This window comes from Silurus aristotelis, assembly GCF_946808225.1.
Source record: "Silurus aristotelis genome assembly, chromosome: 3".
NCBI classification, from domain to species: domain Eukaryota; kingdom Metazoa; phylum Chordata; class Actinopteri; order Siluriformes; family Siluridae; genus Silurus; species Silurus aristotelis.
This window is the reverse complement of record NC_139576.1, coordinates 15,347,515-15,373,755: the sequence shown is the minus strand read 5'-3', so window position 1 is coordinate 15,373,755 and position 26,241 is coordinate 15,347,515. Positions and strand designations below refer to the sequence as shown.

Sequence of the window (26,241 nt, the reverse complement as noted above, 5' to 3'; positions counted from 1 at the left end):
ATCACACTCTTGATGTCACCCAAATGAGGATGGGTTCCCCTTTTGAGTCTGGTTCCTCATAAGGTTTCTTTCTCATAACATCTAAGGGAGTTTTTTCTTTGCCACAGTCACCACGGCTGCTCATCAGGGATAAATGCACATTGTTCACCTTAACTCATATTCTGTAAAGCTGCTTTGAGACAATGTCTGTTGTGAAATAAACTTGTGATGTCATTTTTTTTATTTGTGAAGCTATGATTCATCTGGTGCTGTTTGTGTGTTGGATAGTTTGTAATAAAAAACATTTAATGCACAATGTTTAATACAATGTGTAATACTGCTTGATTTATTTATTTTTACATTATTTATACCAATTGTAAAATGCTTAAATGGAAATTAGGATCGAGATTTAGGATACTTATGTGCACATATACTAATCAAAGGTGAAAACATTGGACTGGAATTATAACAGGCTACAAGAGGAACTAAATGAAAAGACTTAAGCGCTTCTCTTTAACATATCACATACGTTTGCGGGTTTGTTTTTGGCTGGAGGCATGTTCTGGTCCCAAAACACACACAATAAACACACTATCTTTAGTTTTATACTGAAGAAGGATTCTGTACAAAACTTTTTCCTCTACCTTAATATACAATATGGTTGCCAGGCATTAAACAACATTCATGTAGCAACCAACTAAAAAAGTCATAACTAACACAACACCAAGCCATAATCTAATGTTTTGAATCATAAGTCTAGGTAAAGCTAGCTAATAACAAACTGAAGAACTAAATTAAGTTTTATTGTAGTCAGTGGGGCCTGGGAATTGTTTGTGTTGGTCTTAGTCTTCCACAATTGCTTGTTGGACAATGAAGCACACTGCAGGGATAAAAAGATAAGATTTGTGAAAGCTCACCACTTTCTTAGCTAATAAGTGTTATATTTTTACTATCCTTTAATAATTCATGAACTGACAACATTGTTTAAAGCTGATGAAACATAATGGACAGAGGTTTATTCTCATCACATCAAATTCAATACAAGTATTCATCAATCTGTAGGGTCTAAGTGGTACTTGGAGTAGAACTATAAAATGAAATATAAACACTTATAATCATCATAATTCTAACCGCAAACCAATGAATAGTGTTTGAGCACTTAAAGATAACTGTATAAATGTAAAATCCCTGATCTATTTGATTGCTTGGTACCTTGTTAGATGTTATACATTCAAGCAACGCAATGAAGCTTATGCTTTTCCAAGTGGTAGGTTTCCTGTAAATCACTAAAAGCAATACCATTCAGTAAAGTATTTAACTTTTTCTGTCACCCAAATGATTGTCTTTTTCTCTTACAAGTAATCGTTTCCATTCACATAACATATTTTGTAATGTACTCAGTGTGAAGTGAAGCTGGGAGAATGAAAGTAGCCATTTTCTGCATACTGATTTAAAGTAATGTGGCCATTCCAAGCATTATGTTGCATATTACAAAGATCATTTTTACTAATTATTCGAATTACTGTGTAATTCAGTTAAATATTTATACAGTTTAGCATTTCCTTCTATATACATTTCCTCAAATAAGTGTAGACATGACAAAGTTATTAATGAATAAATGAACACAGCCACTGTTTTAAGTATTCCTATGTGTATTATGTATAATGAATGTCTTGGTAGGGTGGTATAGACTTTTAAAGGTCATGCACACTGATGTTTCTAATGTCCGTGTCCATAAGAAAAGCAGAACTGTCAGTCTTCTGAATGCATTGCACAAGATCTTAACTTGGCACACATGGTTTGTGCAGGTGTTTTTAGTCCTGTTTTAGAGTCTGCTTTCTGGATCACGTTAGAAAACATCGGTGTGCACACTGTATATCAACTCATTTGAAAGACACTTCATTGATTGCAATATGCATGATAATTTTTTATGATACATTGATCAAAATCCATCCGCAACACTGGTGCCACTAATCAAACAATTCCATCAAACTCTAAATTAATTTGGAACAGAGGGCAAATTTATTTGGAAAGATATTTACTGTTACAAAAGTAATCCCAAACTTGAATGTTGTGTTATAAAACATTGGGTCTGCCAGAATTGTACAGGCTTATACAGTAACATTTACCTAAATATTTAAATCTTATAAAACATACAAGTTTTTACACATATACAGCAGCATCTGAAAATAATTTCTCAAAAAGAAAAAAAAATTGCATGCTCTTATGTGACTTCCATCATCTGACAGAACAAGGCATCTGTTGGTAAATGATTATCATACAGATAATATCCTCAGATTTTGATCATACGGTAAAGCCAAATATTTTACAATGAGTACACAATATATTAACTGAGGCAGGTTAAGAAAATACATTAACATGTCTATTTTATACTACAAACTGGACACTGGTTTTGCTCAGTTTTCTTTAACAAATTAAATGTAAAATGATCTAATTTCAATTTGAAAAACTAAGGATCTTCTAGACTATATTCAGTTGGATATTAGTCTTCTCATGAAGCACATTAGGAAAGAACAAAAGAGTCTTCAATAATCCTTACGTTATGGTAATCATTTGGTCGAAGCATTACAGATGTTCAAAATATATTTTACATCTATACGTCTAACAGACAAAAAAAAAAAAGAATTTCACACATAATAGCTATATAAGGCATCACTTATATTTTCATTTCAAAGCATCACCATGATTTATTTACTTGCAAATATTTTCATAGAAGTTAAATTAATGAAATAGAACTACAGAGAAAAAGAAAAGAGCTTACTATAACTCGTGCAATAAATCGGTACATGGTTCAGCTAATATCAAAGCACTGGTCTTAGAAAAAACCCTGCTCACGTGAGCATCGGATTTCATCAACCTACTGTGATGGTCCTTAACTTGCTTCCTCATGGAACAGCAGTCTGATTTCAGCACTACAGTATCAACTGGATTTAAACTGTCCATGGAAACATGGATATTAACCATTAACCATTGCCGTCATGGCAGTATCATTTATTTGAACAATTTGGAGGTTTGTGAACATTTCTGTTACTGTGTCTTTATGAATTATATAGGAATCTTAAGGGCAGCAAAATGACAAATAAATTGCCAATCTGTGAAAGAAAACTAATTGTCTGTCAAAAACAATAATAATAATAAAAAAAAAAAAATAGTAATAATAATTAAAGAATCCCACACGCTTTCCTATTAATTATGTTGTTCTTAACTCTTCAGTTATGAATATAGAATGCTGGTGAAAGCTGATGTATATTCTTATTATTAGAAAACCACAATGATGCACATTTATATGAAATATGTTTAAAAAAAGGGAAAATTGTCAATCACCCCTCAAAAGCCCGTTAGTTGAAGTTTTCATATGGTTAAGTAGTGAGGTGCTGCTGAGTCGGATGTTTACCACTGTCCATCCACAACATCAGGCGATTTCAGAGTTTGACTGCATTTATAGTGATATGTACAGCTTTATAGGAGGGGCAGTTGGTAATAAGCTGTCTGCTGCTGGGGTGAAGGATGGACAGGAGGTGCCACTGGATAAGTGGTTGGAGGCATACCAGGATTAACATTCTGATAAGATGACATGTCCACAGCCATCTGCGGCGGGTAAGTGCTAGGAGCTTGGTTCATATATGCTGCGCCCAAACCACTACAAGAGGAATGCAAACCAAACCTATTATAAATAAGCCACGAATACAGTCCCTATAATGATGATACTTTTTAACCAAGAATGTAAACATTTTTAATAAGCATTGCTTTTGAAGTAATAGGCCATAGATTATGTGGTTCCATGATTAAGAAGGTACCTAATGTAGGGAGGCTGTGCTGGTTGACTCGGGGCTGTAGAGGTCACAGTGGGGGGCAGCGAGGAGAGGGGGGCAGCTTGGTCTGAGCCCAGACTATAGCCTTGTGGGATGCCACCAGGCATGTAAGCCCCTGAGTGTTGGCCTGGGTAACCCTATAATATTATAGGAGTAATAAGAGATGAGATCTCATCTTCAACATAAATGAGTCAGTGATTCAACATTCCTAAAGAGACCATGCACTATATGGCAAAAGTATGTGGACACGTGAAGATCACACTCTTCTGCTATAACAAAGCTGGAAACACATATTTCTAAAATAACCTGTATGCTTTACCATAACAAAATGTTCTAAGGTCCACAAACCTGCTCAAGCATGACAATGTCCCTGTGCACAAAGAAAAGACCAAGAACAGAAGACTAAGGAGACATAAACCTAAGTAAATAAAAAAAAATATTATAGTGGAAAGATTTCTTAGAAAAATGGAGTTTATTAAAGCAAAGGGGGACTAAATATAAAATGGCATATTTAAATGCACAAAGTAATGTGATGAGATGATCATGCTCCACATACTTTTGCATATAGTGTATATACCTAACAAATTTAATAAAAAAATAAAATAAAAAAAACCACATCGAAGCATGCATAATCCATAGTTTTTTCACAAAAATAGCAGAAACAGTGCTAATGTTTGCCAGAAAAAAAACAATAGGCTGCTTAGAAAAGATGACACATAATATAAAACACCATATGATGTAACACATAACAGCTCACTAGACCGCAAAATTGTAATCACAACAATCATGAGCAGTCTTCATCATAATAAAAGCAGAAAAAAAAGAAGCCAGGCCAGGTCAGCCATACAAAACAGATAACTTGACATTTTTACTGGATTGTCTATTTTTCTATATTTAAAGTGCTTTTTTAAAGTTTGTAAACATGCACAGACATTGCATATTCCTTTTGTTTCTATGCCACATACTAGGCCTTCTTCTGCTTCTTTCAGCTGCTCCCATTAGGGGTCGCCACAGCGGATCATCATTCTCCATACCCCCCTGTCCTCTACATCTGCTTCTTTCAAACCAACTACCTGCATGTCTTCCTTCACCACAACCTCCTCCTTGGCCTGTTCTCAACCTGCTCCCTAAGCTCACCACAAATAACAATATCATCTGCAAGCATCATAGTCCACGGAGACTCATTCTGACCTCGTCCGTCAACCTCTCCATCACCACTGCAAACAGGAAAGGGCTCAGAGCCGATTCTTGATGCAGTCCAACCTCCACCTTGAACCAATCTGTTGTTCCTACTGCACACTTCACTGCTGTCACACTGCCCTCATACTCACATACTTCTCTGACATACCAACTTCCTCATACAATACCAATGCAACATACTAGGTAAAAGGCAAAAAACACTGAAGAACTGGACAGTGAATAACTGGAAGAAAGTTCTTTGATGAGTCCAAATCTGTCTCTAACAGAAGAACTTGTGTAAGATGGAGAACAGGAAAGATAATGTTAGCAGACTGCCTCACACCTTTAGTCAAACACTGAGGTGAATTAATTAATGGAGCTTAATGGAGAGAGTTGGAGCCTTATTTCGAGTAAAGGGAATACTGAACCAGCATGGCTACCATTCCCTACTTCAACACCACGCAATTCTGTCTGGACTGCAGCTAATTTGACTAAACTTCACTATACAATGTCAATTTGGAAAAAGTGTCCACCAAATCAATACATGCAATGAATCTGTACTACTTTCCTGTTTGATTGTTAGTAATATGAGTTTTAGTTTGTGATAATAATGGTTTTAAAAAAGGATTTACGTGTGGGTGTGGGTGTGTGTGTGTTTATGTGACCTGCATAGCTACAGCAGGAGGAGCAGCTGGATATGTCCCCTGAGGAGTCGCCATCTTTGAGTATGCGGCATACAGAGGAGCTTCATTCATCAAATGATTATACAGCTCCAGGGCTTCTAGCACCTTCACATTCAGCTCAGACATCTCAGAGTGCTTCCTACCAGAAACATATATAATTTCTTGTTAATATTATATCATTCAATAAGACTGTATTGACTTAAGGTGATTTTCACAAACCTGTCAATCTCCTGTAATTGCTCATCTATCAGAGGATTCATCTGTGCACATTCAGCTATAATATGAAGAAGAAAAAAAAAATCTAATTCTGTCAAATAACAACACACACTTGGAAGAGTAACACAATACCTTTCATATTTAAACATAGTATCTTATAAGATTTGTGTGTACCCTCCAATGTGACCAGCTCAGAGGTGTCAGGTTTAGAGTCGGCTGGGTCTGTGTTCTGAAGTAAATTCAAAGTTCTGTCCATCTTTCCCTACGGAAAACAATCCCAAAAAAGTATTTAAGTATTGAATGAATTATGCATATCCTTTGCTTCCAAACATTCACAAGGCAAATAATGTGAAGGATTTTGGTGAAAACATTTAGTTTTTAAAGTTACCTCATCAATATACACTGGTTCAGGCTCTGCTTCAACTTCTACTGTTGGCTCCTCAGGAACTGTTGTGTTTTCTACATAGGTGACTACAGTAATTATGGACATTTAGAGTGTAAAAAGATTGAATGGTATTTGGCATTAAATTGAAGCATTTGAGCAAAGTATTTTACCTGGTTCTGGATCTGCATTTAAGTTGGCTGTGACAAAGTTAGATGGAAACAGTCCTTGTCCTCTGTGATTCTCTCCTTTCCACCAATTTGGATCACTATTGAATAGGAAAGTGTTATACTTACAACATATTAAATGTAATATTATAGCTGAAACAAAATGCAGCTTAACATGACATCACATTAAAATGTCATCATTTGTCTATTTTTTGCTTTGTCTTGCACATGAAATAGTTACTAAGATGTTATTGTGCACGTGTGTACTGTACCTGTCATCCAGGACAATGAGAACCTCACCAGCCTTAAAGGTGAGCTCATTGTCCTCGGCTGCTTCGAAGTCGTAAAGAGCACGCACTTTACGTGTTTCTTTAATGACATTAGTATTAAAAGGAGGATCAGCTGCCACAAAAAGTGGTCGGGTTTCTGCTTGTTGCTTCTGTTCCTGCAAGGATAGCTCAATGGCTGCACAGAACCAGAAGAAATTTGACTTTATATCAAGAACATTAAAATGCATAACTACAATACATACATATTTAATGGTAGAAAAAAAATAGTATGAAAGAAGTATACTATTCTTTATTAAATAAAAATTGCAAACGGGGAGGTCACCTTTGGCAAGGTCATCATCGTCAGGAGCTCGGCTGGTGGCAGTGGTGCTGCTGGACTTGCTATTCTGCAGTTAACCAAGATCAATAAAGGAAAAGGTCACCTACTTCATCAGATCAGATGGTCTGCGCCATTGTATTGCACAATTCTCTAATAGGCAAGCGCGGTAGGATTTTGGTTCTTGTTTTAGAGTCAGTAATGCTGCACTGGCAAGTTAGTATATGGTACTTTCAAGAGGAAATGCACACAGTGCTCTCTGAACACACAGAAGCAGTGGACACCTAGTAAATATCTGAATTTACCAGAAAAAAAAAGGGGGGAAATATGTCTTGTGGTTAACAATTAAAATATGTGGAAGGAAATTACATTGCAAACTCTCAGCCACTCCCCCACTCACATGCTTCATTATTAGTGCTTAACAGCACCTATTGTCAACACTCCCTAACAAGAGCAAGGCTGTGAGGAGCACATCACTACTACAAACCTCTAATGCATCTAATAGTCCAACCAGCAAAAAAGCAAGTTGGCCCACATTACAGATGTGGCAGTAAGAAGGACTGGTGCTGTCCTTCCATCATGGTTAATACGAGGAGATGAATAATTAATTACTTCAGCATAGCTGAGCTTAATGAAAGTGTTTCTATATCCAGGCCGAATCAGAGAACATGCTGTGTGACTCAAGGTCAACAGAGTAGTGAAATGTATAGTTTTTATTATCAGATATAATGTTTATATTTGTGTGTTTGGCAGCAACATAACAAACATAATGAAATAAAAAGTAAAGGGAATTACAGCACTAAAAATGTTCATATTTACACCAGAGGTTGTTAATCACAATTTACATGTTAACTGATATATTTCAGGATATGCTCATACACCAATATCAGATCGGAGTGTTAGGATGAGCCTTCAGAGAGGCCCTGGATAAGCACCTTTGATGACGAGGAGGGAAAAGTCACTCCTTCTTCCTTCAGAGATTTGATGGTGGCTCCAATGAGACTGAGTTGTGGATCTTTCTGAAACTCATCAGCCCAGTCCACCATCAAGCATTTGAGCTTCTCACCCACTTTAGGGTGCACCTAAGAAGAGAAATGACAGAAAAAGCCTCAATTTACTGCACTTGAAATAAAAATACATTATAATACATTACGGGTTGTTTTTAAAAACAATACGACATGGAGGGAAAAAAAAACAATGGCTTACTTTGCTCAGCACACTTCGTACTTCACTGGCAAACTCTCTGGAACAGATTTCTAGATGGAAGATTTTTCCACTGTTTGCAACACAAGCACCAAGCAACTAAAATGGGAAGAATTCAAACGACAGGAATTTAGAAATAATGAAAATGGGGTGGGTGTTAAGATGTGCAGTTTGAGAGTATTTATAAAATATTGTATATATGCTAAATAGAAAGGTGATGTTCTATGAACAGGAGGGTTTTTTTCTGTATCCATTTTAAATATTCTAAAAATATCTATGCATGTAATTATTTAAATGTATAATTGGATGGCATAACCTATTGCAATAAGATCATTTCATTTGAGGAAGCAGTAGAGAAAGGCTAAAAATAAAGCAATAATATGACATCTTTGCAGGCTGAGACAATGCAGTGACTCAGATCGAGTGGTCAGACATTGATCACTGCCACTTCCGGTGCTGTGGGGCACAGCTATAAACCCTCAGTATAAAATATGCCGGGAGTAACAAAGAAAGGGCACCGAGGCACCAAATGGATGGGAGAAATGTGAAGAACTAAAGTTCGGTAGTTCAGGAAGAAAATCAATATGGCACTCACTGTTAGTGCCTGCATGGCCACATGAGGAACCTTGTGATTAACACGCTTCATGATTGCCTTGAGACAATCCTTCGCACTGGAAAGAACATAAAAATGAAGTGAGAGGATTAAAAGGTCATGATGAGCATAAACTGTAGTGAGGAAGTTACTCAACTGACAACCACAAAAATAAATAAATAAATAAATAAATAAATAAATAAATAAATAAATAGGAGTTAAAAAGCATACACTAAAATGGTTGCTGAAATGTGAGGGTGTACGCTTTTTTTTGTTAGATACTGTATATGTATACAAAAGATTTTGTGCCACCCACCCATTAGGTGTTGTCCCAACTCGGTCACAAATATCCATTATGAGGCTCCAGTCCTCTATTGTGTTGTTTTCATTGGTTACTTTTTCTGGAAAACAATACAAAAATAATCAAAACCTAGCAAGTTCTCTCTCTCTCTCTCTCTCTCTCACACACACACACACACATATATACACGCACGCACGCACGCACGCACACACACACACACACACACACACACACACACACACACACACACACACACACACACACACACAGGTTTAGATCTTGTTTAAATGTGTCTACATTTATCACGTTCGACAGACATTTCTAAGTATTATGACTAACAAGAAAAAGAAACAACTAAATATTTCACATAAGACAGCCCGATGACCATTAAAACTCAAAACAATCACCTGAGCAGGAATCTTAAAGGAATCTTAGACAATCAAATATTTACTTTTACTAATTAATGCTAAAATTAATGCTATAGTTTTCTAACAGACGCAAGCATTTTATTTTTTTTAATTCACACACACATGTAGTTGCTGATTGATACATGATTTGATACGTATAAAGAAAAATATGTTAAAAATGTTATCCATTTATCAGCTGAGCACAGATGGAAAGCTCACCGTCTGTCAGGAAAAACCCTTTACAAGGTCAGATTTGGTATATTTTTGTATACTGTTTAACAGAAAGATATTTGCCTTCTACACAAATCTCTTCCGAAATTGCAGTTTGGATTTCATTTTAATTTTATAACTCCCAGCACAATTATATAGGAAAAACAAACAAACAAGCAAACAAAATCTGAGCAAGTTAGAGAATTCTCTCTCAGCAGTGATGCAGTAGAACCGACAGACCTGTCAGACCTGCTTATGAATTTGCTAAAGTTACCATGGAGAAATAATTCATTTTTTCAAACTCTATATCAGCTGAGTGGCATGAGCTAATATTTGGCCATATAAAACAGAAAGCGTTAATGAACTGTCTGTTAGCAGGATCATTTTGAGTGTTTGTCATGCAGGAATTATCATCATTCCAACCATATCCAGCAGAGTACCAAGAAAAACGAAACAACATTCCACTAAGCTGCTCCAAAAGACCACATAAATTAGAGTAACACAATACACAGAGCCAAACAAAAACAACTGGGACAAAGTGTAGGTGTGGGACATTTAGTGCAAAGAACATCATAACACACAAAGACAATTGACATAAGACTTTGAGTGAGTAGACATAAGACGATAAGACACTGCAATGGTAGAAATAAGACACTGAGACAGCAAACAGTAGGCAAAAAAAACAGAGCGTGAAATCGTAAGACAGTGGGACAGTAGACAAAAGACAATGAGACAGCAGAAATAAGACAAAGAGAGAGTAGACACACAAGACAGTGAGAGCATTTAGTCCATTTAACTACACATGTAGCATTGTGTTTCCCCACGGACCATTACACTCTCGCACTCTGGACAAGTGAACACAGAAGACATTGCCTAATGAAAAAATGGATGAACGGGGAGAAAACAGCGAGGGGCCAAGAGAGATTAATATTGAAGCCAGTTTTAACCACATAAAAAAAAGTTAATAATTCCAACTTCTTATCTCGCAATGCCGAGTTTTTTTTTTTTATTGCCAATAGGGCAGCGTCACTCCCTCTGTAATGCAAGAAAGTCTTACACATTAAAAACAACCTGTGCTACAATCAGTAAAATCGCATAGTATCAAACTAAGCCTCCGATCCCTGGAGAGAGCTCTGTCTAACAATCAGCTCTGGAGGAGATGTAACAAGACAGATGAAGCAGAGGAGCCTCGTTCATACACCAACAGCTTCAAACTTCAGGCCCACAACATGGTTACCGGTGGATGAACTGGAAGTGTTGGATGTTTACGAAAAATAAAGTTAAAATTACGAGAAAAAAAGTGTCAGCATGACAAGACAAGACAAGACAAGACAAGCAATTAAATTGAACTTGTGAGAGAAAAAAAGTTGTAATGAAGCACACCTTTTTTCCCCTTTGTTTATTAAAAAAAAAAAAAAGGTGTGCTGTATTACGACTTTTTATCTCAATGCAATAGGTTTTGTATTTTACTGATATTCTTATATGCAATTTCAGCAATAAAAAGTAACTTTTTTTAAAAGAGTGTAGGGACACGGTGACACCGAGACAGCAGAGACACGTTGACACCGAGACAGCAGAGACACGGTGACACCCAGACAGCAGAGACACGGTGACACCGAGACAGCAGAGACACGGTGACACCGAGACAGCAGAGACACGGTGACACCGAGACAGTAGAGACACGGTGACACCGAGACAGTAGAGACACGGTGACACCTAGACAGTAAAGACACAGTGACACCGAGACACTAGAGACACAGTGACACCAAAACAGTAAAGACACAGTGACACCGAAATTGTAACGACACAGTGACACCGAGACAGTAAAGCGACAGTGACACAGAGACAGTAGAGACACAGTGACACCGAGACAGTAGAGACACAGTGACACAGAGACAGTAGAGACACAGTGCCACAGAGACAGTAGAGACACAGTGACACCGAGACAGTAGAGACACAGTGCCACAGAGACAGTAGAGACACAGTGACACAGAGACCGTAGAGACACAGTGACACAGAGACCGTAGAGACACAGTGACACAGAGACAGTAGAGACACAGTGACACAGAGACAGTAGAGACACAGTGACAGTAAAGACACAGTGACAGAGAGACAGTAGAGACACAGAGACAGTAGCGACACAGTGACAGAGAGACAGTAGAGACACAGTGACAGTAGAGACACAGTGACACAGAGACAGTAGAGACACAGTGACAGGAAAGACACAGTGACAGAGAGACAGTAGAGACACAGTGACACAGAGACAGTAGAGACACAGTGACAGTAGCGACACAGTGACAGAGAGACAGTAGAGACACTGCAGCACCAACCAATACAGATTTGTGTGCAAAAGAATTGTCCGATATAGTAATAAATATTGTACATGTAACACTGAATTGTTTTAGTAGCAATTCGTGAAAAACATTTTTGTGCAAACAGTTAATGAGTTTGTTTGTTCGTTCGTGTGTGTGTGTGTGTGTGTGTGTGTGTGTGTGTGTCAGTCAAGTCCTTTGTATTAAGTTATTGCATAATACGTTGCCAGTGTTGATTAGACACTAAATACGGAGTGTTTGACCTATATATTTAGAAACCATTTTAAAATATTACTTATTATTATTATTGTTATAATAATAATATCAATAATAATATCAATAATAATAATAATAATCACTTTGACCTGGTGGTAAATAAGGGACTCGGTTGACGGCACGTATATGCGGAGATGACATAAGCATGTTTTCATGTCAAAACACAAACAGCGATTTAAATGTGAATAATCATATTTTGATACACAAACGCTTATATACTTTATTAAGCGTTTTTATGCCAGTTTTGTTTCTAATGTTTTTCCGTGATAACGCTGGTAACTTGCTAATTTAGTTAGCGAGCTAAGTCAATACTGGGTCACACCGATACAAGCTAACACTAAACACAGTGCCACTCACCGACATCCTGATCGAAAGGATTTTGCCCAAAAATCGGCATCTTGATCGCTTTTCCTCTTCAAAACTTTACTTAAATTGTACTTTTAAACGTAACAAAACTATAAACAACAAACAAAATTTATTTTATCCATCAAATTCCACACCGCTTCAATATTTACTCTTCCGTAAACTTATCTAGCTGTCCTCGAAGGTGCCTGTAAGTAAATATGCACAACGCACAACGTTGACAGTGTGGTTGTTGTGGCTACGCGATCCGTACCGGAAACACGACACTGCGCATGCGCAAATTTCCTGCCTCCTCCGGTCATCGCCAATGTTTTTACTAGTGATGGAAAATTAGATCATTTTGGTGACTTGATTATTTAAGTCTCGTTCTTCAAAATGAACAGAATCTTTTTTTTAAGCCATTTAGATCATTTCGTTCCTTTGATCAGAAATAAAATAAAATTTAACATTTGACTGGATCCCCCAATATGTCAACATGCACAAACATTTAACTATAGTTCCAATAATGAAAATATGACAATGCCACTAAAGACAAATGATAAACCGAGTGAGTTTTTCACCGCTTATATCTTCTGGTCCGTGTCATTAGTCATTTTGTCACGTGACTCCCATAATTATTGTAACAATAATTTCAAGATTCTGACCAAACCCCCCCCCCCCCCCCCATGATCTATTGTATTATATAGTGTCCATGGAGTCATATGACAGAAGAACAAACGACTCAGACGACAGAACTCATGAGATGAACTACTCACTTATGTTTGCTCTACATAACCTACGAAGATTTTGCAATGCTTTGTTCATGCGTTTCCAATAGAAAATGAACAAATCTCTTTTGAGATGACTTGTTCTTCTGAGTCAGATTAAAGACTCGATCAAACTGAACGAAACGTTCAGGAACAACGCGTCACTGGTTTTTACGACTGTACAGCGATATGGATTGAATTGTGTACAGCTTCAAGAATTGGACCTGGTTTAATTTTTGAATAAATAAATTGCATGAATAAATAAATACATTTCTTGTGTGTTTCTTAAATGCAGACATTTGTTAAAGTATGCTGAAATAAGTAGAACTTAATTAGACCATATCTTAAGAAAATATCATTAAGTATAAAAAAACCCAAAACCTTTTATACACACATTTATATACGCATATTGGGTCTAACAAATGCTAATATATCCATTTATTTTACTTTATAATTTTAATTTGTGCTAATTTAATCGATTACTAAATGTAATATATATATATATATATATATATATATATATATATATATATATATATATATATATATATATATATATATATATATATATATATATATATATATACGTTCTCCATAAAGCCAATTTATTGTAAACCTAACTTTAGATTATTCTCCTTTTATATTGAGTCCCTCTTTAATTCCCTTAAGAACATGTCAGAACCTTCAAACTTAAAGGCATCAAATCATATTATTCTTAAATTCATTATAAGAAACATTTAATGTTTTGTAATAACTACTCTACAAGTGTTCTACTTTTCTATGCTTGTGTAGTGTCTTTATGCTCCCCTTTTCTCTTATTTCTCTTCTTTTTGTAATATTTTGTGATTATTTATCGTTATCGTTCTTGTATACATAAAAAAAAAAAAAGTTTCACTGTACTGTGAAAGCAAAAAAAAAAAAAATTATAAACTACACAGGAAGTGAACGCATCTACGCACATGCGCAGTACGAATCGAGTTTCCGGAACGGATCGAGTAGATACATTGAAAGGTCCCGGTTGTTTTAACGTATTCTGGCTAATTGTATTTTCGTATTGCACACGTGACAGTCAGTCAGTGAATCATTTCTTTCTGCGCGCTACTAATATTTTATCAGGCATTAATAATAGACACCTTAAACGTTCGCCATAACTGGGTTTCTGTATATACTGCCACCTAGCGTATGACACGCGACACTTATGGTCGTCTTCTTATGCCAAATAAAGAAAGAATAATACAATTAAAATTTTTTAGACATTGTTGCCGAGTGACATACATTTAATTGTTGCTTATAGAAACTTTTTTTTTTACGTATTAATAGATATATTCAGTGACTGGTTGTGGTGGAGTCACCACAGTGCAGATTGAGCGTGTCCAGTAGATGGCGCTGCATTCAAAACCCCAAACTTGCTAAAGGACCCTAATATAGAGGGAGGCCAGGAGCGGGCAGTTAGCTATCTGACAGCTCAGCCATGTCTGCACCTGTCATGGGAAGCACCAAGAAAACCTTTACTGATGGCGAGCACCACAACCACAAGAAGAAGAAGGGAGCAGGCGCTCTGGCCACCGCCTACCTGGTCATCTACAACGTGATCATGACCGCTGGGTAGGAGCACACACTTCAGTTAGCATGCTGAGATCCACTTCCTGATCTGTACTGTACAATCAATGTGCCCAGGTTGCAGGTAGCGTGCTTAGTGTATATATATATATATATATATATATATATATATATATATATATATATATATATATATATATATAATGTGTGCAGAATGAGCAGAAATCCTGACTGGCGTACATCATTCTTAACTATAGTGTTATTAATAGGAAGAGCAGAATAGCTATTACTTTATTCACTGTTGGATTGTACTGGATCTTGTGCATTAATACAAACATTTCAATTTCTTTTTATTATTATTGTTTCACAGATGTATCTCAGGGTGCTTTTTTATTAGAGTATTTTTTTGTGTTGTTTCTTTTTTTTTTTTTTTTTTTACATGGCAGTGTATCCATATTAATACTGTTTTATGACTGGGCATTGGGAACAAATGTGGCTGTAAAGCATTGGCGGTTTGACAGAATGTGTGTGTTTTTTGCAGTCAGACAGGATCGGTCACTTTTGCGCAACAACCAGAATTTAGAAATGAGCTCAAAGTGCAACTAAACACCAGCACAGGTCCTTATAGGTACACAGGATCCTACAGAGCTGAACTCATATGTCTTTCAAATGATAGAAAAGGCATCAGGATAAGATTTCAATCACCAATCATGCAAATCGGATGATTTCCTGTGAATAAATATAGTGTATAGCGTTTTAAACGGTGGACATTGTCCCAGAGCAGCTTTATAGAATGAAATAGATTATGAATAGATTATGAATATATATATTTCATTTCAGTTTATAAATCAGTCCATATAAGTTGATCTGTAATAAGTTTATGCCTCTGATGAGCGATTCGTTGGCAGCAGTGGGAAGGAAAAACTCTGAGATGGTACGAGGAAGAAAAATTAAGAGGAACCAATTTTTCTGTCCAACTGTTTACTGATGGATGCTTGAATGCAAAAACTGTTTATGGCAACCGCAGTCTCGAGCCGTCGTAGGAGACTGTTTATATTATTTACGGTCCAAATCCATCCTTATGGTTCTTAAGTTGAAATGTGCTCAGTAGATCAGGATGAATCAGGCAGGTCTGAAAAGCAAAAAGGGACAGGATCACTTGTACCTCAGGAGCATGGACAGATGGGGTTGGTAGGGGGACATGGAGAGGGAAAAACCTGCATTATTAGGTGTCCTTATTTTTTGCGTAGTAGATAAGGACAGTGTGCTGTATGATCAGGGTGTAATAAGGGAAAGATGTCTTAAAGTCTTATTTCATTATTTTGTGTAACCAAGAGCAACAACACAACCAGCTGCTGTATAGATGTGAACTGAATGGTATGAGGAAGTGACTCTGGGGCTGATTGCAGGTTTATATCAGTAACAGTCATGTCAGATGACCACCCCATTAATCAAAATAGAGCTGCAAATTATATTTTGCTTTTAAAGATTTCTGTTTACACCAACATTTAAAGAAAACAAAAACAATTCTTATCCTTCACGTGACCTACGTGTTTATTTACTTTCCATCTCATTGAATGGATGCAATTGTGAGTAAACGTGTAGTCTTCTGTGGAACAGTGACATTAGTCTTTAACACATAATCGCTTCAGCACATCGTCTACCATCTCATTTGTTTTGAGTCACATGACTGCAGCATCTGACTAAAATATATTTTTGAATGTCTCTGTTTGTACAATGTACAAGTAAAGTACAATGTACACGAGTACAGAACATGTAGAGAATTATGCATTTAAAATACTAATAGTTTATCAAACTATTAATATATATTAGATTTTTGCACTAGTGGAAAAACCTTAACCCTGGACCTAGTTATTCTAACGCTGGACTGAACCTTCACAGTGTCACTTTATACCATTTCACTTTTACATTTTTATACCAGCACATGCTATGTAATTTTATATATATATATATATATATATATATATATATATATATATATATATATATATATATATATATATATATAAATGGTGTGAAAGATTTCTTATTTTTTTTGCATGGTTGTCACTCTTTAATGTTTCAGATCATCAAACTAATTTAAATATTAGTAAAAGATAACACGCGATCACGACAAGCAGTTTTTAAATGAAGGTTTTTATTATTGAGGGAAAACAAAATCTAAAACTAAATGGCCCTGTGTGAAAAAGTATTTGCCACCTAAACCTAATAACTGGTTCAGCCACCCTGAGCAGCAACAACTGCAATCAAGCGTTTGGGATAACTTGCAATGAGTCTGTTACAGCGCTGTGGAGGAATTTTGGTCACTCATCTATGCAGAATTATTGTAATTCAGCCACATTGGTGGGTTTTCGAGGATGAACCGCCTTTTTAAGGTCATGCCACAGCATCTCAATAGGATTCAGGTCAGGACTTTGACTAGGCTACTCCAAAGCAGCAAAACAGCCCCAGACCATCACACTACCACCACCATATTTTACTGTTGGTATGATGTTCCTTTTCTGAAATGCAGTGTTACTTTTACTCCAGACGTAATGGAACACACCATTCAAAAATTTCAACTTTTGTCTCGTCAGTCCACAGAGTATTTTCCCAAAAGTCTTGGGAATCATCAAGATGTTTTTTGGCAAAACTGAGACAAGTCTTTATGTTCTTTTTGCTCAGCAGCGGTTTTCGTCTTGGAACTCTGCCTTGCAGACCAGTTGTTTTGGGGTCTTTTATGACCTCTTGAATAAGTTGTCGCTGTGCTCTTGGGGTAATTTTGGTCAGCTGGCCACTCCTGGGAAGGTTCTCCACTGTTCCATGTTTTTGCCATTTGTGAATAATTTCTCTCACTGTGGTTCGCCGGAGTCCCAGAGCTTTAGAAATGACTTTATAACTTTTTTCCAGACTGATAGATCTCAATTACTTTCTTTCTCATTAGTTTCTGAATTTCTTTGTCTCTCGGCATGGCGTTTAGCTTTTGAGGATCTTTTGGTCTACTTCACTTTGTCAGGCAGGTTTTATTAAAGAGATTTCTTGATTGTGAACAGGTGTGGCAGTAATCAGGCCTGGGCGTGGCTGGAGAAATTGAACTCAGGTGTGATAAACCACAGTTTTAAACTGCATGTTGTGTTTACTTGTGTTATCTTTTACTAATATTTAAATAAGTTTAAAGATCTGAAACATTAAAGTTTGACAAACGTGCAAAAAAAAAAAAGAATTTGGGAAAACCACTGTGTGTGTGTGTGTGTGTGTGTGTGTGTGTGTGTGTGTGTGTGTGTGTGTGTGTGTGTGTGTGTGTGTGTGTGTGTGTGTGTGTGTGTGTGTGTGTGTGTGTGTAATAAAAAAAATATATATATATATATAATTTTTTTTTTTTTTTTTTTATTCTTAACCTTTTCATTAACCTTTTAGTTATTTTACTCTTTATTTTTTTTTCTTTATATTGTATTTCTTTTTAATGTTTATAAGTTGGACAGTCGAAAAAAAAAGCATTTCTAATTAAACTAATTAAAATTTGAATCTAAATTAGATTTTAGCATTACCACCAGCCGTGGGTTTGATACAAGAGTAATTGTTGTCTTACCAGCATTGGTCACTAAATATACAAAGCAAAAGAATATCAGTTTGTCAACCAAAGGGTCTGTCTTATTGCTCCTTGTGTAATTTTTATTGTTTTGCTCCTCATAATATCTGGAATAGCTGCTGTATCTTGTCAGCATCCCCATTCAGGATCCCCAGCTGAATATGAGAAGTTTTATGGTTGTTAAATTTTCTCTGAAACGGTTTTCATTGTGGTGGTGTGTCTCGGAGGCTTATCCTAAACCCCACCTCACCCAACCCCATCAGCTCTAACTCTTTAACAGACCCCAACTCTGTCCTCCTAAGAGGGTAATATAAATGATCATGATGGAGTGAGCACAAAGGCTTAGAGTAGAAAGTGTCTTTGATTGCAACTAACCACCAAGATTGGATCCATCGTTCGAACCCGGGCAGCATGTATCAGCATGGACTGATACATGTGGTCTTCACTATTAATGCTAGGATTACTTACAGCAATATTACTATAAATCTAGGCTTACTTACAGCAATATTATTGAAAACAGTACATAGAGAGAACAGATAATCCAGTTAATCATGTCGCAGCTTTTGTTACTCAAATTTTATAAATATTTTTACTACCTGCTTTTATTCCTCCTACTTTGAGAATAACAGTTATGTAATGGGAAAGAAACACATTCAAACAAAGAGTTCTGGGTTTGCAGATGTGGGTAACTCTGTTGTTGGGTGGAGCAGCTTTTAGAGTTGACCAAACCATGCTATTAAAAACAAGGAGAACATAAACATAAAAATCAATAAAAGCATACAATTCAATGAGGAAAGTTAAAAAGAATTTTTTTTTTGAAAATGACAGCGTATTTTCTGTAGGGCTGTAGCTATCGATTATTTTAGTAATCGAGTATTCTACTGATTATTCCATCGATTATTCGTGTAATCAGATCAGAAGTCGTTTTTCCTTCATTAAAGAGCAATACTTAATATACAAGGGAAAATTAAGACTGCTCTCAAAATGAACAAGTTATTTGTATTTCACAATATATGTGAAAACCATTTAGTGCAATTAACTGCTTTATTACATCAAAATGTAAATACAATATATAAATAATATATATAAATTAAATTTTCTTTCGGCTTCGCCTATTTATCTGGGCTTGGGACCGGCACTAAGAGTAGCTGGGGTTGGTTCCTTGACTGGGGATCGAACCCGGGCCGCATAATAATTGTAAATAAAAATATAAAAGCAACTGATGATCATGATAACAAACTAATCAACAAATTATTTGCCTTAATGCCTTTTTTTTTTTTTTTTTTTTACACGCGGATTAATTTTCAGCGATTTTAAAGCTGTTCGCTGAAGTCAATAATACATTGTAAATAAATTGTTCTGGTGATTAATCTTTATACCGTCATAGTACTGGCCAGTATGATGACATGATCTCTTTATCATTACAAATCAGGGGACCAAAGTATGTTCTCAAAGTATTACTGCTCTTAGGCTCAGTACTTTTACTACACTGATACTCCATCGGTGCTCACAGTAACCAGTAGTGAAACTGCTTTTGTATTTATTCGATTCATGTTTTGTCCTTGTGAAAAAGTAATGCATGTAAACTAGGTCGTGACATTTCCTGAAAAAAAATGTGCATGGCGTTAAGTATGAGCGATTGTAATACCGATGCTTTTTAAGCACCATTAATTACTAATATTGTTCATTAGTAAATTATAAATGTAAAAAGTATATTTAGTGATTGCCGGTCGTGGTCCACTCCTAATATGGATCTTATTGAAGGTGTTGCTTGAACAGATTATTGTGCCACAAGAAAAATGCCTTTAAACAGATTTGATAAGTTGTTAATGGTCAAAATGTGGTTTTGAAATGGGTCTTTTGTGGCATAGATTAGGACAAATTACTTAAAAGTCCACTTGGATTCAAAAGCAAACAATAAAAGTGCCACTATGACTTATTTATATTTATATATTTGGCAACATTTATAACAGGATGTATGAAGGTAAAGGTGATTATTTTATTTATTTTTTTTTTTTACTCGTCACGTGTACATTACAGCACTTCTTCGCATATCCTAGTGATGTTAGAAAGCTGGGGTCCGAGGTGAAACAGCGCCCCTGGAGCACAGTGGGTTGGGGGCCTTGTTCAGGGGCCCAAGAGTGGCAGCTTGGCAATATAGGGGTTTGAACCCCTGACCTTCTGGTCATTAACCTAGAGATTTAACCATTGAACCACCACTTCACCTTAATATACCTAATATGAAGGAAAAATGCACCTATTTTCAATGGGTGCTAATATTTGTATATACAATCTAAACTAAAATATACTGTGTATACTGTGATCATAAACTGCATATTTGATATTTGATATTAGATCTTCCTGGATGTCCTACAACTCACAACTCTTTATTTCAGATGGTTGGTCATTGCTGTGGGTCTTGTCCGGGCTTATCTTACCAGAGGCAGCTATCATGGTCTCTACTACTCAATAGAGAAGCCCCTGAAATTCTTCCAGACTGGAGCTCTCCTTGAGGTCAGTGGTGAGCTGTGAGTTAATCAGGCGAACTATCTTCATGCATAGCCAACACAATCGGTTTGAGATCAAACATGTTCTTTTGCCAGCGTGATGATAATGCTTTGGCACTGGACCGCATACTTAGAAAGTAGTGAGCTATTTATAGAGCACCTCTCCGCCACACTATTGAGTTGCAACACAAACTGAATTTGTGGCACCATTCCAGCGTGCAAATTAGGTGTGTGTGAAGATGTCCATATTTCCTGCATCGGTGCAACAGCTAGAGTTCAGACATGTGACAATACAGAGTGAGTTGTCCTGAGCATGGAATTTGGGTGCAACGGTTTTCAATAACTTGAAACAAATGTCTTGAAAAAATATATATATACTTTGATTTTTACTTGAACATTGTGGGTGGATGCTAGTTTCTTTTTTCATGGAAATTTCCCATGCTATCTTTTTTTTTTTCCTTCCCCTAAACAGATATTGCATTGTGCTGTTGGTAAGTTCTGTAATGATTATATATCTCTTAAATGATTCCTATTTTGTAGTTATATTTCACTTTAGTGTTATAGTATATCACAAAAGTAAGTACACCCCCTCACATTTCAGCAACTATCTTCTCAAGGGACAATACTATAGAAATGAAACTTGGATATATTTAACAGTAGTCAATGTGCAGATTGTATAGCAGTGTATATTGACTGTCCTCTGAAAATAACTGAACACACAGCCGTTATTGTCTAAATAACTGCCAACAAAAGTGAGTACACCCTAACAGTGATAACCGCTGTACATGCAAAGCCACATGTTCTAGTCATCATGTTCATGTTTTTGTCTGCGTCACAGTTTCGACATGTTCACTGTTAGGGTGTACTCACTTTTGTTGGCAGTTATTTAGACAATAATGGCTGTATGTTGAGTTTTCAGAGGACAGTAAATATACACTGCTATACATTCTGTACCCTGACTACTGTAAAATATATCCAAGTTTTATTTCTTTAGTATTGTCCCTTTAGAAGATATAATAAAATGGTTGCTGAATTGTAAGATGTTTACACACTTTTGTGAGATACTGTATATCTGAGTCTATCACAACTGTACAGCTTTTAGATATCTCTATGTTCCAGTGTGTACATGCAAGTTCTCTTTTGTTTTTTTATTTAACTTTTCTAGGCATTGTACCTTCCTCTGTGGTCCTGACTGGGTTTCAGGTGCTGTCACGCGTGTTCCTCACGTGGGCTGTTACACACAGTGTTAGAGAAGTGAGTTTTTTTTGCCCTCCCAATTAATTTGTATAAATGTATATTTTTGATGGGTTACAAATCTTGTTGGATAGACCGGGGAGAATCATATATATATATTGTGTATATTACTGTATTGTAATTATAACAGTCTTGTTTTATTGCCATGACGTACTCTTTATTCAGTTTAAAGCCAAAAAGACTGTATTCTCTCACAAATTTTTTATTCAAGTACCTCTAAACAAGGACACATAACAAGGCAAACACTACTGTTACTCTTAAGGGGGAAAAAGCATAAATTGGTGGCTAAAATAAAAACTGCACACATTCAGATTTTTAATTAAAGATGCTGTTTTATATACTGTAAATGTGTGTGTGTGTGTGTGTGTGTGTGTGTGTGTGTGTGTGTGTGTGTGTGTGTGTGTGTGTGTGTGTGTGTAAATATATATATATATATATATATATATATATATATATATAATATATATATATATATATATGATATGATTTTTGTAAAAAATTATCATTATTTATTCATTTATTTTTAAATGTCTTTAAAAAAAATGTTGCTAAATTTCTGTAAATTCAGGGTTTTGTTGTTTTTAAATGCTTTATAATATCTATTTTGAGTAATATTCACATACATGTCCCATATTTCTGAATGGGGGGATATGTAAACCTGCAGACATACAATAATGTAATAATGGGCAGTGTTGCACTGTTTTAATGTTACTATTGATCTTATAATCTTTAGATTTAGCTAAGACCCTTTCTCTCACTGTGCCTGTAATTAAGGTTTAAGTTTCTTTGCTTACCCAGAGAAAGACATCTTTGCTGAAACTATAAACGACTGTAAGTTTTTTCATTCTTATAGGAAATCTGCTTGAAAACAATATGACCAGTAACACCGTTGCTGTGCCGTTTCCTTTGCTTGTTCCGTTCTACTAAAATAACATTAAATTTTTTTTGAAGTGTACAGAATTATGATTGGAAACGGACTGATTTGTTTGGTGTGCTTTCGGATATGACTTGTCTCTGCCTGAGTTCCTGGATACTGAAATGATTCTGAAGTAGTGAAAACATAGCTGCATGTTTCTGGTTTTAACGTCTGAAACATGAATAAACGACGCTTACTCCACCATCCTCTGTTCTTGTGCCTCAGGTCCAGAGTGAGGACAGCGTGCTTCTCTTTGTGGTTGCATGGACCATTACGGAGATCATCCGCTATTCATTCTACACCTTCAGCCTGCTCAACCACCTGCCTTATCTCATTAAATGGGCAAGGTAAAGGCTTTTAACACCCTCAGTGCTATTGATTACACTTTACTCTTCTTAGGTAGTGTTCTTTATTAACTGCAACACGGCTCCCGAGCGCAAGCATAAATGTTTCAGTTGTAGCATTGAGGGTTTAATATAATATAATAGCTATATTGCATTTATTTGTTATATTATCATTCAGTATAAACATTGAGTTCATGGTGATTATTCTCACTTCTCTCTGTAGATACACATTTTTTATTGTACTCTACCCCATGGGAGTGGCTGGAGAACTTTTGACCATCTATGCTGCTCTGCCATATGTTCAGAAGACAGGCCTCTATTCAGTCACTTTGCCCAACAAGTATAACTTCTCCTTTGATTATTATACCTTCCTCATTCTCACTATGGTCTCCTACATCCCCCGTAAGTGCATCTTCATGTTTCTCTTTTTTTTTTTTTTTTTTTTTTTAAGTTTTTTCCCTTCGTTTCTCAGACAGGTTCATATTGAAACATGTCTCTCCTGTCTACAGTGTTCCCTCAGCTCTACTTCCACATGTTGCGGCAGAGAAAGAAGGTTCTGGGTCACGTGGAAGACTACAGCAAAGTGGAATAAACATGCGGGCCAGCATTCCACACAATGTGGACTGACCATAATGAGGAAGGGGGGACACACACGCCACCTTTCCAATTCAAACTTGGCTGATTTTAAAAAGAGAAAAAGTTGCTTGTCATAATACAGAGTCCAGCTTTTTTCCCCCCCAAATAATGAAATGACCTAGAGATAATTTCTAACAGAGCTAGTTAGGGAATGAGATTTTGCCGTTTGTGATTTTTAAGAATGTTGATAATGATACGATTGCAATGGTTTAACAGAAGTGAGTCATTTCTTCTAATACACGGCTTTTTTTTGTGTGATCAGGTTTTAGGTTCTAATACAGTTGCTCTGGCTTTAGTGAAGGAGGAATGGAAGCAATCCTTTCGGCTTTCACCTTTCAAAGTAACGGGAACATTTGATGAAATTGATATTTATAAAATAGAGTGATGCCTCAAGCCGGAACTGTGAACTCGGAAGTATTGGTAGCAGTTTTCTTTATGCACAGTCAAGACCCTGAGCACATGACTACATTCTGGATGTCTCTATTCGCCGTCTACACGTTCCTTAATCCATATAATCACAGTCCATTGTTGCTGTTTTGTGATTCCTAATTTAGTTGTTGATGTTTTTCATAGATTTGAGCAGGAGTTCTGTTCGGTACTGACCCGTAGTTTATAACAACGTTCCGATTTTCTTTCAGTGTTAATTGTTTGAAAGGGTCATGTAATGGACTTGAGCAAGAATTGTGTGGTTTTGGTTAATATTGTTATGTAGGTAATGTAGAGCTGAAGTAATTGTAAAGGGTTGTGTTGTGTGTGTGTGTGTGTGTGTGTGTGTGTGTGTGATCTGTGTTTATCTTTTCATCCTTCTGCAAAGGTGACCTCAAGCAAGCAGTCATACCAACTTGTCATAGATTTCGAGTCTTGTCAGCGGGTGACTTTCTAAAGCGTTCGATTGAAATAAGGCAGGGTTGATGCTGGAAGAGCACGTGGCAGTGGGAAACTAGCACAATTGGATTAGCCTGCGTCTAGTCATGCATTTACAATGAGTAAAATCTAATGAAGCACAGAGCAGGCCAGGAGTCCGGAGTTGCTAAGCACTTTGTTGTCTGTCTGCTCTCATTACCAACAGCACTGAAGTGCAAGCTCAAGCCTCGAAGAAGGGCTCGCTCATTAGTCTTAATGAACAACTAATGAGCAGACTGGCCTTTCCCCACCATTTGGGTCTGAACTTTACATTCAAAGGTTATAGCCTAGAAGTGCCATCTCCCGTAGTCAGGGGAACACGCGTGTTTTTATTTTCCATTAAAAGAGGACAGTCATACCAACTTGTCATTTTCGTAGATAACAAGCTCCAGTCCATTTATCAATTTGACAGTAGTCAATTACGTCCGTGTTTCATTAATCAGCTAATCTGCTCATTTAACATTAATCAGTTTGAATTGTTCTGAACCAGGATATGCAATGGTGATATGGCATTCCCTTGCTTGCTGGTATGACGTATTCGCTGTAAAGCTCCTGGAACAAATGATGTTCAACCTCTCAGCACCCAGATGTTTCGGCATGAGAACCCAAGAGTGCAACTCGACTTAAAACTGCATGTAAGGTGACCGTTGCTCCATGTCTTAAGTGGTGCAGTGTTGTCATACTACACCATTGGACGCATGACCTTTACAGCTGTCAGGAAATGTTGGGCTTTTGATACAAAGGATTTGCATGGGACCAGCAGACTTTGTATGACTAGTAAAAGTTATATATTTACAATAAACGTATAATCTGGGAAACCAAAATAGTAATAATTTTTTTTTGTCTAATTTGCCAATAACAACTTTTCTTTCTTTCGCATTAATCTAGTATTTTATGTTTCCATTGTTCTACACAACTTTTGGTTAGTTTTTTTTTTTTGTTTTGTTTGCATCAATAAATCTCTCTATCCTGAAATAATGTTTCTGGATTTAAGATTCATAGATCATTCACATGATGGCAGTAGAGATCTTTAACTGTGCCAGGGTGCACACCTTCCTGTCTCCTTTTAGTGAACAG

The 26,241-nt window shown here is 36.4% G+C and overlaps 2 protein-coding genes and 1 long non-coding RNA gene across 4 annotated transcripts; 2 read left to right on the top strand and 1 right to left on the bottom strand.

Moving 5' to 3' along the window:
• The first annotated feature begins 324 nt into the window (after window positions 1-324).
• Window positions 325-3,112, top strand: LOC310723165. Its single transcript, XR_014532604.1, has 2 exons — window positions 325-639; window positions 881-3,112. It is a non-coding gene; the product is annotated as an uncharacterized lncRNA (long non-coding RNA).
• stam2 (signal transducing adaptor molecule (SH3 domain and ITAM motif) 2) lies at window positions 1,979-12,972 on the bottom strand. 2 transcript variants are annotated; one of them, XM_083535863.1, is made up of 14 exons: window positions 12,704-12,972; window positions 9,157-9,241; window positions 8,844-8,919; window positions 8,252-8,347; window positions 7,981-8,127; window positions 7,052-7,115; window positions 6,712-6,904; window positions 6,446-6,540; window positions 6,279-6,361; window positions 6,065-6,152; window positions 5,894-5,948; window positions 5,657-5,813; window positions 3,798-3,949; window positions 1,979-3,640 (listed from the first exon to the last, which is right to left on the bottom strand). In XM_083535863.1, exons 1-14 carry the CDS (start codon window positions 12,741-12,743, stop codon window positions 3,460-3,462), a joined length of 1,512 nt encoding a protein of 503 aa, XP_083391989.1. In that variant the 5' UTR covers window positions 12,744-12,972; the 3' UTR covers window positions 1,979-3,459. The 2 variants fall into 2 exon arrangements, with proteins under 2 accessions (XP_083391989.1, XP_083391990.1); XM_083535864.1 differs by having other exon boundaries at window positions 6,279-6,349; window positions 12,704-12,945.
• A 1,884-nt stretch (window positions 12,973-14,856) lies between these two features.
• hacd2 (3-hydroxyacyl-CoA dehydratase 2) lies at window positions 14,857-26,139 on the top strand. The gene is made up of 7 exons (XM_083535905.1): window positions 14,857-15,060; window positions 21,001-21,118; window positions 21,584-21,602; window positions 22,277-22,365; window positions 23,507-23,628; window positions 23,849-24,027; window positions 24,135-26,139. The coding sequence occupies exons 1-7, from the start codon at window positions 14,927-14,929 to the stop codon at window positions 24,215-24,217; spliced, it is 744 nt and encodes a 247-aa protein (XP_083392031.1). The 5' UTR covers window positions 14,857-14,926; the 3' UTR covers window positions 24,218-26,139.
• The last annotated feature ends 102 nt before the right edge of the window (window positions 26,140-26,241 follow it).